The following is a 13,097-nucleotide window of genomic DNA, read 5'->3' as shown; positions in this document are numbered from 1 at the left end:
TTTTGAAAAAAAGCTTTACAGCGAAAGCAAACCAAGCGTTTGTGTGAGGACATCGATCAGTAGACAAAACATTACAAACAGCTAGCAGCAAAGTAGCTTGGTCACGAAAGTCAGAAAAGCAATAAATTAATCACTTACTGTAGTATCCTTAAAGGCTTCTTAGAATTACGACTCATGAGACTTACATACGGTTTAGTATTTAATTGTAACTTAGATTTACATCATATTATGCACCTGGCTTAAACCCCCCCTGAAGCTTTCTTAATCATAGTTAAATAGGCAGACATAGGAAATAGCTACGGATAGCGGGAAGCAAACCCCCGTCTTGAGTCAATACTGCCATCTATTGGTAAACATAAATATACCAGGTTACTACATTCCCCCCCTTTAAAGCTAATAACCCAATTTAATTCCTTTCTGAGCTATGCTATATTCTTATTTACATTTTTTCAAAAATGATCTCCTTTAGGATCTGAAAAAGTCTGGCGGACGTCTCTCTCTAATAGAGCGTCTCAGAGGTGGTGTAGCTGGTGCCACCAGATCTTCACCCCTTGATGGTGAAACAAAGTCCTTTTGTGGAGACTTCACAGGAGGAGGTCGTCCCGGACTGGTGGTCTCAGGAAGTTGAGCATTGTTGGTCTCAGGTGGTTTGTCCAACTGCAACTCTGGGGAACGTTCCAATGTCCTGTCCTGCTCGTTTAAGAATTGATCCAGATCTCCGGATGGAACTGGAATTCGAGCTCGGATCTGATCCACGTGTCTCCTTAGTCTTTGTCCACTTCCGATGATCACAGTATAAGATACTGGTCCTGAGCAATCCTCAATGGTAGCTGGAATCCATTTAGGACCAAACCCATAGTTTCTTGTATAGACATCATCTCCAGTTGAGAAACTTCTGAGTTTGGCTCGGGTATCATGATTCCATTTTTGATTCCATTGCTTTTGTTGTATTTTCATTTTCAGGTCTGGTCTGATGAGATCCAAGGTTGACCTTAACCTCCTTGACATCAACATTTCTGCAGGTGACAACCCAGTCGTAGCTTGAGGAGTAATCCTGTAGCTAAACAAGAATCTTGACACCTTTGTTTCAATGCTGGGCCCTTGCATCTTCCTCATCCCCTCCTTCAAGGTCTGAACTGCACGTTCTGCTAATCCGTTTGAAGATGGGTGAAAAGGGGCCGACGTTACATGCTGAATACCATTTTGTTTCATGAAACTTGTGAATTCAGTGCTTGTAAAACAAGTAGCATTGTCACTAACCAACATTTGAGGCAATCCCATAACACTGAAGCTTTGTCTCAACTTCTCAATCGTAGCGTACGATGTTGACGTGTTCATGGGGTAAACATCCATCCACTTTGAATGAGAATCAATCAGCACAAGGAACATTTTCCCTAGGAAAGGTCCAGCGTAGTCCACATGTAATCGTGTCCATGGTTTTTCTGGCCATTCCCAAGGATGTAATGGCGCGGTGGGGGGTGACTTCCTGTTACTCTGACAATCTTCACACCGGCTAACCTCATTTTCCACATCGTGGTCCATCTTTGGCCACCAGACATATGACCTCGCTAGGCCTTTCATTCTCGACATACCTGGATGCGACTGATGCAACAACTTCAGTAGCAACCCCCGCCCTTGTGGTGGGATAACTACTCTTGAACCCCACAGAACACATCCATCTCGAACACTCAATGCCAAGCGGCGAGTGTAGTAAGGCATGATCTGAGGCTCTGTCACTGTAGGCCATCCTTTCAGGATAAATTCATGCACTTGTGATAACGTCACATCCTTTGAAGTCCATTGCCTGATTTGTGCTGTGTTCACTGGTGCATCATCCAACACGTCGATCATCAAAACCTGGTCATTTTCTTCTTCCTGACTGATGATTTCTGGAACAGGCAGCCTACTCAGAGCATCAGCATTCCCATGGTATCTACCTGGTTTGTAAATGATTCTGTACTCGTAGGCCCTGAGCCACACATTCCAACGTTGAACTCTTGGAGAGACCATTTGTGGTACTGGCTTTTGTTCATGGAACAGCGAGATCAGAGGTTTATGATCCGTCACAATAGTGAATGTTCTCCCGTACAAGTACTTGTGGAATCTCTGTATTCCGAATATGACAGCCAGTCCTTCCTTGTCCAGCTGAGAGTACTTTTTCTCCGCTGGCGACAACGTTCTTGACATAAACCCGATAGGTTTCTCTGCACCATTCTCCATCCGGTGGGATAGCACCGCCCCCACACCATACGCTGAGGCATCACACGATAAGATAAGATCTCTGTCTGCTGAGTAGTGCACTAGCACTTCAGCTGATTGCAGTAACACCTTTGACCTTTCAAAAGCTTCTTCCTGTCTTTCTGACCATTTCCAGGCCACATCCTTCCTTAACAGTTGATGTAGAGGAGCTAAGAGGGTAGAGAGGTTCGGGAGGAAGCGATTGTAATAGTTCAGTAAGCCTAGATAGGCTTTCAGCTCTGTAACGTTTGTCGGAGCTGGAGCTTCCACAACAGCCCTCACTTTAGCTTTGACAGTGTGTAACCCCTTGGCATCCACCTTGTGACCCAGGTACTGCACTTCATCAGCTAACAGTGTACATTTGCTCCTCTTCAGCCGGAGACCGGCGTCCTCCATCCTCCTCAAAACTTCACCTAAGTTTCTGAGATGTTCCTCCTTCGTGACTCCCGTGACAAGAATGTCGTCGAGGTAAACTGCTACCTTGGGTATCCCCTGCAGAATTCCCTCCATAGTTCTTTGGAAGATAGCTGGTGCAGAAGACACCCCGAAAGGCAAGCGTTTATAGGTAAACATCCCTCTGTGGGTGTTTATGGTCAAGTACTTCTGTGAAGCTTTATCCATTAGCACTTGCTGATATGCGTGACTCATGTCCAGTTTTGTAAACTGTTGCCCTCCGGTTAACGTTGAAAGCAAATCCTCAACTTTGGGTATCGGGTATTGCTCCAGAGAGGAAACTCTATTTACAGTCAGCTTGTAGTCACCGCATAATCTGATTGAACCATCTGGTTTTAGTATGGGAACAACTGGTGCTGCCCACTCAGAAAACTTGACAGGTACAATTATATCCTCTGCTAAGAGTCTGTCAATTTCCACATCCACTTTAGGCTTCATGGCATATGGAACTGATCTTGGCCTATAGAATCTGGGAGTAGCATCAGCATCAACATGAATGGTAGCTTGGAACCCTTTTAATGTCCCTAGCTCTTCTTTGAAAACACCCTCATGCTTTGAAAGCACCTGCTGTAGTGTCAATGTCTCTGTGGTGACATGTTTGATTTCATCCCAGTTCAATTTTATTTCCTCCAACCACCCTCTTCCTAGTAAGCTGGGGCCAGTACCTTCCACTACTAAGAGAGGCAGATTTTTCTTTTGTCCTTGATATTCCACTTGAACATCCGCAACTCCAATCACAGTGATCTTCTCCCCTGTGTACATTTTGAGTTTAATGGGGGTGTCTCTCAGTTTAGGCACTTCAACGGTTTTCCACTTCCTATAGAATTGGGACCTGTTCATCAGAGTGACACTACATCCTGTGTCTAGTTCAAACGGTACCTTCAATCCATTTATTCCCATTTCCACAATGAAAGGCTCCACCTTCTTCATATTCGCCCCCTGTACACTGTACATTGAGAATGCTTGCTCGGCGTCTGCGCACTCACTTTCACTTTCTCTCACTTGATTAGAGCGGTAGCTAGAGCGTCTGGAGGTATTCGGTTTTCTGTCCGTCCTCTTTTCTGCAGCCCGTGGCTTTTTTTTATTGCGGCACGCCCTCGCAATGTGGCCTATTATCCCACAGGCATAACACTTTCCGTGTTTGAATTTACAATCAAACGCTGCGTGTTTGCCTTTGCAACGATAACAGTCTCTATTGGCTGCTGCACCACGGCTTTCTGTTCTTTGAAATTCTACGTGCTCAGCGTTGCTCTCTTTTATTGTATGGCACGCAGTTGCGCCCCTTGTCTGCAAATCCAGTGCATTTCTATTTGCGGACTCCATGGCCTGGGCCAGTTTGAGTGCATTCTCAAACGTGAGATTAGGCTCTGATAACAATCTTATTTGTATCCTGTCATCATTAATCCCACACACCAGCCGATCGCGTAGCATTTGCGATAATGTATTCCCATAGTTACAGTCCAATGCTAGTTTTCTCAACTCAGCCACATATTCCCCCACTGATTCGATAGGTTTTCTCATGCGTGAATCAAACTTGAATCTTTGTACTATTTCACTGGGTTTGGGGTTGAAGTGATTTTTTAATAACTCGACTAAATCTATGAATGACTTTTCTCCTGGTTTATCTGGGCTCAACAGGTTTCTCATTAAGCTGTACGTCTGTGCACCGACAACGCTTATGAGTATGGATTTCTGTTTAGCGGCATCAGTTATTTCATTAGCAGCAAAGAAATGTTCCATTATTTCACAGTACTCCTCCCATTCCTGATTTTTAGGATCAAATGGTGGTAGCGAGCCTATTGTTGCCAAAGCCATCTTTTCCGATTCTTTCTCCCCTCACACAGTCAATAATTTGTCCTACCCGTATCCAGGGAATCAAGCCTTCAGAATCTTCCACCGGTCACTTGAGTCTCACCTCCCGCGTCGCACTCCAAACACTCCGTTAACTTCGTGGCAAAAATATCCAACGCAGTTCTCCATAGTTATCCTCATCGCCAAATATGTAGTATCCTTAAAGGCTTCTTAGAATTACGACTCATGAGACTTACATACGGTTTAGTATTTAATTGTAACTTAGATTTACATCATATTATGCACCTGGCTTAAACCCCCCCTGAAGCTTTCTTAATCATAGTTAAATAGGCAGACATAGGAAATAGCTACGGATAGCGGGAAGCAAACCCCCGTCTTGAGTCAATACTGCCATCTATTGGTAAACATAAATATACCAGGTTACTACACTTACCTTTGATGATCTTCGGATGTATGTACTCACGAGACTCCCAGTTACACAATAAATGTTTGTTTTGTTCGATAAAGATTATTTTTATATCCAAAAACCTCCCTTTGGTTGGCGTGTTTTGTTGAGTAATCCACAGGCTCGTGCAGGTAACGACGGGCAGACGAAAATTCCAAATAGTATCCGTAAAGTTCGTAGAAACATGTAAAAAAATGTTTTTAATCAATCCTCAGATTGTTTTTATCATAAATAATCGATAATATTTCAATCGGACGGTAAACTTTTCAATACAAGAGAGAAAGAAAATGTCTAGCTACCGGTGGTGCGCGCATGAACAAATCTAAGGACATCTGGCAGTCCACTGACGCAATGTGATCATTCTCGCTCATTTTTCAGAATAAAAGCTTGAAACTATGTCTAAAGACTGTTCACACCCTGTGGAAGCCATAGGAAAAGGAATCTGGTGATATCCCTTTAAATGGAGGATAGGCAGGCAATGGAACAGAGTACTTTCAGAAAAACAGCACTTCCTGGTTGGATTTTCCTCAGGTTTTTGCCTGCAATATCAGTTCTGTTATACTCACAGACAATTATTTGACAGTTTTGGAAACTTTAGAGTGTTTTCTATCCCAATCTGCCAATTATATGCATATTCTAGCATCTGGGCCTGAGAAATAGGCAGTTTACTTTGGGAACGTTATTTATCCAAACATAAAAATACTGCCCCCTAGCTTCAAGATTAAAGCCTCGGACAGTTTGTTAAGTGCCAGCTTGTTATTTTTCTTGTCCCGTGGTAGAATGTACAGTCGTGGCCAGAAGTTTTGAGAAAGACACAAATATTAATTTTCACAAAGTCTGCTGCCTCAGTTTGTATGATGGTAATTTGCATACACTCCAGAATGTTATGAAGAGTGATCAGATGAATTGCAATTAATTGCAAAGTCCCTCTTTGCCATGCAAATGAACTGAATCCCCCAAAAACATTTCCACTGCATTTCAGCCCTGCCACAAAAGGACCAGTTGATATCATGTCAGTGATTCTCTCGTTAACACAGGTGTGAGTGTTGACGAGGACAAGGCTGGAGATTACTCTGTCATGCTGATTGAGTTCGAAAACAGACTGAAAGCTTCAAAAGGAGGGTGGTGCTTGGAATCATTGTTCTTCCTCTGTCATCCATGGTTACCTGCAGGGAAACACGTGCCGTCATCATTGCTTTGCACAAAAATGGTCTTGATAGGCAAGGATATTGCTGCCAGTAAGATTGCACCTAAATCAATCATTTATCGGATCATCAAGAACTTCAAGGAGAGTGGTTCAATTGTTGTGAAGAAGGCTTCAGGGCGCCTAAGAAAGTCCAGCAAGCGCCAGAACTGTCTCCTAAAGTTGATTCAACTGCGGGATCGGGGCACCACCAGTACAGAGCTTGCTCAGGAATGGCAGCAGGCAGGTGTGAGTGCATCTGCACGCACAGTGAGGCGAATACTTTTGGAGGATGGCCTGGTGTCAAGAAGGGCAGCAAAGAAGCCACTTCTCTCCAGGAAAAATACCAGAGACAGACTGATATTCTGCAAAAGGTACAGGGATTGGCCTGCTGAGGACTGGGGTAAAGTCACATTCTCTGATGAATCCCTTTCCGATTGTTTGGGGCATCCGGAAAAAAGCTTGTCCGTAGAAGACAAGGTGAGCGCTACCATCAGTCCTGTGTCATGCCAACAGTAAAGCATCCTGAGACCATTCATGTGTGGGGTTGCTTTTTAGCCAAGGGAGTGGGCTCACTCACAATTTTGCTTAAGAACACAGCCATGAATAAAGAATGGTACCAACACATCCTCCGAGAGCAACTTCTCCCAACCATCCAGGAACAGTTTGGTGACGAACAATGCCTTTTCCAGCATGATGGAGCACCTTGCCATAAGGCAAAAGTGATAACTAAGTGGCTCGGGGAACAAAACATCGATAATTTGGGTCCATGGCCAGGAAACTCCCCAGACCTTAATCCCATTGAGAACTTGTGGTCAATCCTCAAGCGCTGGGTGGACAAACAAAAACCCACAAATTCTGACAAACTCCAAGCATTGATTATGCAAGAATGGGCTGCCATCAGTCAGGATGTGGTCCAGAAGTTAATTGACAGCATGCCAGGTCAGATTGCAGAGGTCTTGAAAAAGAAGGGTCAACACTGCAAATATTGACTGTTTGCATCAACTTCATGTAATTGTCAATAAAGACCTTTGACACTTATGAAATGCTTGTAATTATTCTTCAGTATTCCATAGTATCATCTGACAAAAAATATCTAAAGACACTGAAGCAGCAAACTTTGTGGAAATTAATATTGGTGTCATTCTCAAAACTTTTGGCCACGACTGTATACAACAGTCACGATAACAGCTGAAAACTCTCACGGGAGGTAGAAGGGTCGGCATTTGACCATTAGGTATTTCAAGATGGGTGAACAATTAGTCGATACTTCCACCACGCTCGAGTAAGCACACCAGTTGTTGTTGATGAAGAAGCAAACCCTTCCCGTTCTCAATTTCTCTGAATCCACTGTCCTGTCGTCCAGACGGTGAATGGAGAATCCATCGAGTTGGATAGCCATGCATTAGAAAAGCAGAGAATATTGCAGTTTCGAGTCCCATTGGTAGAAAATCTGCGATCGGAGGGCGTCCATCTTATTATAAAGTGACAAGTAGAATGGAGGGAAGTTTTTCCTTTGCCTTAATCTCACCAGGATCCCCCCTCTCTTGCCTCTGTAACGCCGGCGTTTCCTCTTGGGGTAGCCTGAACACTGGGTAGGAATTACAAAAAGAGCCCAGGGCAGATCAGTCGGAGTTGAAGCCAGAATTGAGGTAAGTAACTGCCAATATGATGTTCAAAAGTTCTTGTCGGTTGTAAGAAGTTATAGCAGATACATTTTGAGAAAATAAAGTAAAAATAAACAACAATAGAATCACAAAATAGCAAAGTTGGGTCGGAGCTTGCAAAATAGGGACCATCTAGTACGTCGCCCTTTTGTCTGGAAAAGCATACAGGAAAGAGCTGTTGAGGATGGATGGTTTATTGATGAGTGTTGTCTACTAATTTGAAATATATTTGCCATTGCTAAAGCAACTTGAATTGTCCTAATGGTGTCCTCTATTTGTAGCTATGTTTTATTTTTTCTGGTCAAGTCCCAGCTGAAACATTTTGGTTGCACTCAATCTCTGACACTAATCATGAACAGAAAAGTATTTAGAGCCTTTTTACCAGTTTTCTTCACACCTATTATTGCACAGATAGTGAGACCATGCAATTTATTATGAGACTTGTTCAGCACATTTTTTACTCCTGAACTTATTTAGGCTTGCCATATCAAATAATTTTTTACATTTTTTTAAAAATTGTACAACTTTATTTATCCAGGTAGGCTTGTTGAGAACAAGTCCTCAATTACAACTGCAACCTGGCCAAGATAGAGCAAAGCAGTGCGACACAAACGACACAGAGTTACACATGGGATAAACAAACATACAGTCAATAACACAATAGAAAAGTCTATATACAGTGTTTGCAAATGTTGTAAGATTAAGGAGGTAAGGCAATAAATAGGCCATAGTGACGAAATAATTACAATTCAGCAAATAAACACTGGGGTGATAGATGTGCAGAAGATGAATGTGCAAGTAGAGATACTGGGATGCAAAGGAGCAAAACAAAATAACAACATGGGGATGAGGTAGTTGGATGGGCTATTTACAGACGGGCTATGTACAGGTGCAATGATCGGTAAGCTGCTCTGACAGCTGATGTTTAAGTTAGTGAGGGAGATATAAGTCTCCAGCTTCAGTGATTTTTGCAATTCGTTCCAGTCATTGGCAGCAGAGAACTGGAAGGAAAGGCGGACAAAGGAGGAGTTGGCTTTGGGGATGACCAGTGAAATATATCTGCTGGAGCGCGTGCTACGGGTGGGTGCTGCTATGGAATATTAAGTTGAATACTTATTGACTCAAAACATTTCAGCTTTTCATTTTTTTATTAATTTGTAAACATTTCTAAAAACATAATTCCACTTTGACATTATGGGGTATTGTGTGTAGGCCAGTGGCACAACATTTACATTTAATCCATTATAAATTCAGGCTGCAACACAACAAAATGTGGAAAAAGTCAAGAAGTGTGAATACTTTATGAAAGATATAGATGTTATAGATGTTATATAGATGTTTTGTAAGATTTAACTAACTAACTGTTGTAACTAACTCAGTAGAGACCAAAGGAATTTCCAGAGTTATCCATCCCTGAGACCGGGTGTGGTAACTCGTATGACTAAAGTTTAGTAATGATGTTTGGTACAGTGGGACTTTCTGTAAAAGTGCTTTATAAATGAAAACATAGCAATGTATCAACCTATTGTATGTGACATCAGAGGGCCAACCAACTTTCTGGTAGAGAATGCGGTGACAAGTACTAAAATTGTCGCCCGTAATAAAACTCAGTGCGCTATGATAAACTGCATCTGACGGCCTTAATGAAGTGGCAGCTGCGTTCATATAGATGATGTCGCCATAGTCTAAGACTGATAGGAATGTCAACTGAATAATCTGCTTTCGACTATTTAGTGAGAGGCAAGACTTACTTCTATAGATGAAGCCCATTTTTATTCTCAGCTTCTTAACTTACTCATCAATATGCTTTTAAAAACACAGCTTTCCATCTATCCAGATGCCCAGATATGTGGAAACCATCCAAAGTACAGTATCGGTCAAAAGTTTGGACATACCTACTTATTCCAGGGGATTTCTTTATTTTTACTATTTTCTACATTGTAGAATAATAGTGAAGACATCAAAACTATGAAATAACACATATGGAATCATGTAGTAACCAAAAAAGTGTTAAACAAATCAAAATATATTTTATATTTGAGATTCTTTATAGTAGCCACCCTTGGCTTGATGACAGCTTTGCACACTCTTGGCATTCTCTCAACCAGCTTCATGAGGTAGTCACCTGAAATGCATTTCAATTAACAGGTGTGCCTAGTTTAAGTCAATTTGTGGAATTTCTTTCCTTCTTAATGCGTTTGAGCGAATCAGTTGTGTTGTGACAATGTAGGGTTGGTATACAGAAGATAGCCCTATTTGGTAAAAGACCAAGTCCATATTATGGCATGAACAGCTCAAATAAGCAAAGAGAAACGACAGTCCATTATTACTTTAAGACATGAAGGTCTGTCAATGTGGAAAATTTCAAGAACTTTTAAAGTTTCTTCAAGTGCAGTCGCAAAAGCCATCAAGCGCTATGATGAAACTGTCTCTCATGAGGACCGCCACAGGAAAGGAAGACCCAGAGTTACCTCTGCTGCAAAGGATAAAGTCATTAGAGTTACCAGCCTCAGAAATTTGCAGCCCAAATAAATGCTTCACTGAGTTCAAGTAACAGACACATCTCAACATCAAATGTTCAGAGGAAGCTGAGTGAATCAGGCCTTCATGGTCGAATTGCTCCAAAGAAACCCCTAGTAAAGGACACCAATAAAAGAAGAGACTTGCTTGGGCCAAGAAACATGAGCAATGGACATTAGACGATTGGAATCTGTCCTTTGGTCTGATGAGTCCAAATGTAAGATTTTTGGTTCCAACCGGCGTGTCTCGGGAACTGCGCTCCCGAGTGGTGCAGCGGTCTAAGGCACTGCATCTCAGTGCAAGAGGCATCACTACAGTCCCTGGTTCAAATCCAGGCTGTATCACATCTGGCCGTGGTTGGGAATCCCATAGGGCGGCGCACAATTGGCCCAGCCTCGTCCGGGTTTGGCTGGGGTAGGCAGTCAATGTAAATAAGAATTTGTTCTTAACTGACTTGCATAGTTAAATAAAGGTAAAAGAAAACAACAACAAAAAATGTTTCCAGAGTCTGATGGCGGCGACCTTTACACCACTCCAGCTGACGCTTGGCATTGCGCCTGGCGATCTTAGGCTTGTGTGCGGCTGCGCGACCATGGAAACCCATTTCACGAGACCCCTGACGAACAGTTATTGTGTTGACACTGCTTCCAGAGGCAGTTTAGAACTCTGTAGTGAGTGTTGCAACCAAGGACTGTCTATTTTTACACGTTACATGCTTCAGCAGTAGGCGTTCCCGTTCTTTGAGCTTGTGTGGCCTACCACTTCAAGGCTGAGCCGTTGTTGTTCCTAGAAGTTTCCACTTCACAATAACAGCACTTACAGTTGACCTGGGCAACTCTAGCAGGGCATAAATTTGATGAACTGACTTGTTGGAAAGGTAACATCGTATGACGGTTCCACGTTGAAAGTCACTGAGCTCTTCAGTAAGGTAATTTTAGTGCCAATGTTTGACTATGGAGTTTGCGTGGCTGTGTGCTCAATTTTATACACCTGTTAGCAATGGGTGTGGCTTGAATAGCCAAATCCAATAATTCGAAGGGGTGTCCATATACTTTTGTATATATATATATTGTATGTGTATAAGGTTCATCAATCTTATCCAATTCTATGATCATTGGTAATTACTTTATGTAAGCTGCTGTAGACATTTAAAACCCAGCAATGTCCTTCGCTATTCAAACCCACGTCAGGTTGAGCCTAGTAATATACTGTGCATTAGAGGATAAGGCTTCAGTTTGAGCCCTGGACAGACCAGAATGACCTTCATTAGCTCAAGATGACTTTGATAGTAATTTACATTCTTTTACTAATCGTTCTCTATGGATGTGCACATGTACTCTGTGAAGAATGGAAGGAAGGAAATGTGTTGTGTGGTAGCAGCATAGAGTTAACACAGTTCACATAATTTTCCTGTCCTGATATCACTTTAGTCACATGCACACACATATATGCACTCACACACACAGACCCATCCACCTACCCACACACTCACACCCATCCACCTACCCACACCAACGTTTCTGAATTAAAAACATTTTCATGGGAGGCTGTTACAGGAAATCTGCTGAATCCTCCACATTTTTAGGACCTCCTGACGTGCCCATGTGCTCCACGCTCCGTTCCGTCAGGTCCTAATTCTTTAAATTGTTTTTTTATGCCTCACCTGAAATGGGAATCATTAATTAGATCATGGCATCACTTGCATCAGCCTCTCATTCAGTGTATCACACAGCTCTCTGGTGAAGTGCTCTTTGCCGCCCTGCTCTTGGCCTGTCATTGTGTTTTGGCTCTGGCTAGCAGAGTGGTACGGGAAGCTCTCTCTCGCTCATGAGTCATGGGCAGCCTTCCACTCTCTCACTGAACACCATTCATTTCACATCATTTAATGGATGCTTGGGTAATTCTCAGCTTTATAAAGCCTTTTGGGCCCTTTTTAATCTCTAGGTCTAACTGACCTTGATTATCTGAGCAAGGATGTCTTTACTGTTTTCCTCTGTAATGATGAGTCATTTTTCGGTACCATTTTTTTTAACTGAAAATGGCTGGGAAGAATGAGCATCAATACCCAGTCAGGTACCTTCTCAAGTTCTCCCTATGGAGCTGAATGCTGTGTATGAAGATGTTCAAGGTGTACGTCAGCCTGAAATTGTTGCTTTAGGTGTTGTTTTTCAAAGGAAAAACCATTTGAAACCTGCAAGGGGTACAAGTTAAATGCTCAGACCCATAGCTGCTGATCGTATCATTCTACTACTGCATATCAGGTGATGAATAACCTACCAGGGACATCATTACACTGTCTCAATAACAGACTCAGCACAATCAGAGGTGGGGAGGGATGTGTGTGTGCATGCGTGCGTGTTTGCATGCTTCCGTGCATTAGTGGTTGGGATTTGTGTGGGATGTCTGGAGGTGTGTGTGCTACTCCACCTCTATTTTCAGCAATCCGCTTATAAGTCTGATGATGTCTGGTTGCTTTTTTCTTTGTTTATCTTTTGTTTTGTCTTTGTCAGTATCTCATGGCAGTGCTGCACTGTGATTTGTCTGGGTTGTTGTTGTCGGGCAGATGGGCAGCCGGAGCAGCCATGCTGGCGGGACTGAGGGAATGGGAGGGTGTTTGATCTGTCTGGGTCTGGAGGAGAGACTGACTGTCATCTTCAGTCTGAGGAACTGCTGCAGGAGGAAAAGCATAGCGCTTCAGAGATCATGGCAAGGCAGTTTAATGAGGCCACCAGAGAGAAAGAGAGAGAGAGAGGGAAGGAGAGAGAAAGAGGGATCAAGT

The 13,097-nt window shown here is 42.8% G+C and overlaps 1 protein-coding gene across 1 annotated transcript; it reads right to left on the bottom strand.

The window, feature by feature from the left end:
* Positions 1-291: 291 nt before the first annotated feature.
* Positions 292-4,507, bottom strand: LOC120043847 (uncharacterized protein K02A2.6-like). Its single transcript, XM_038988447.1, has one exon. The coding sequence runs from the start codon at positions 4,504-4,506 to the stop codon at positions 466-468; it is 4,041 nt and encodes a 1,346-aa protein (XP_038844375.1). The 5' UTR covers position 4,507; the 3' UTR covers positions 292-465.
* Positions 4,508-13,097: the final 8,590 nt, after the last annotated feature.

The sequence above is a fragment of the Salvelinus namaycush genome, chromosome 3 (assembly GCF_016432855.1).
Source record: "Salvelinus namaycush isolate Seneca chromosome 3, SaNama_1.0, whole genome shotgun sequence".
Lineage (NCBI taxonomy): Eukaryota > Metazoa > Chordata > Actinopteri > Salmoniformes > Salmonidae > Salvelinus > Salvelinus namaycush.
Note: the sequence above shows the minus strand (reverse complement) of the source record. Positions and strands in the feature narration are given on the sequence as shown.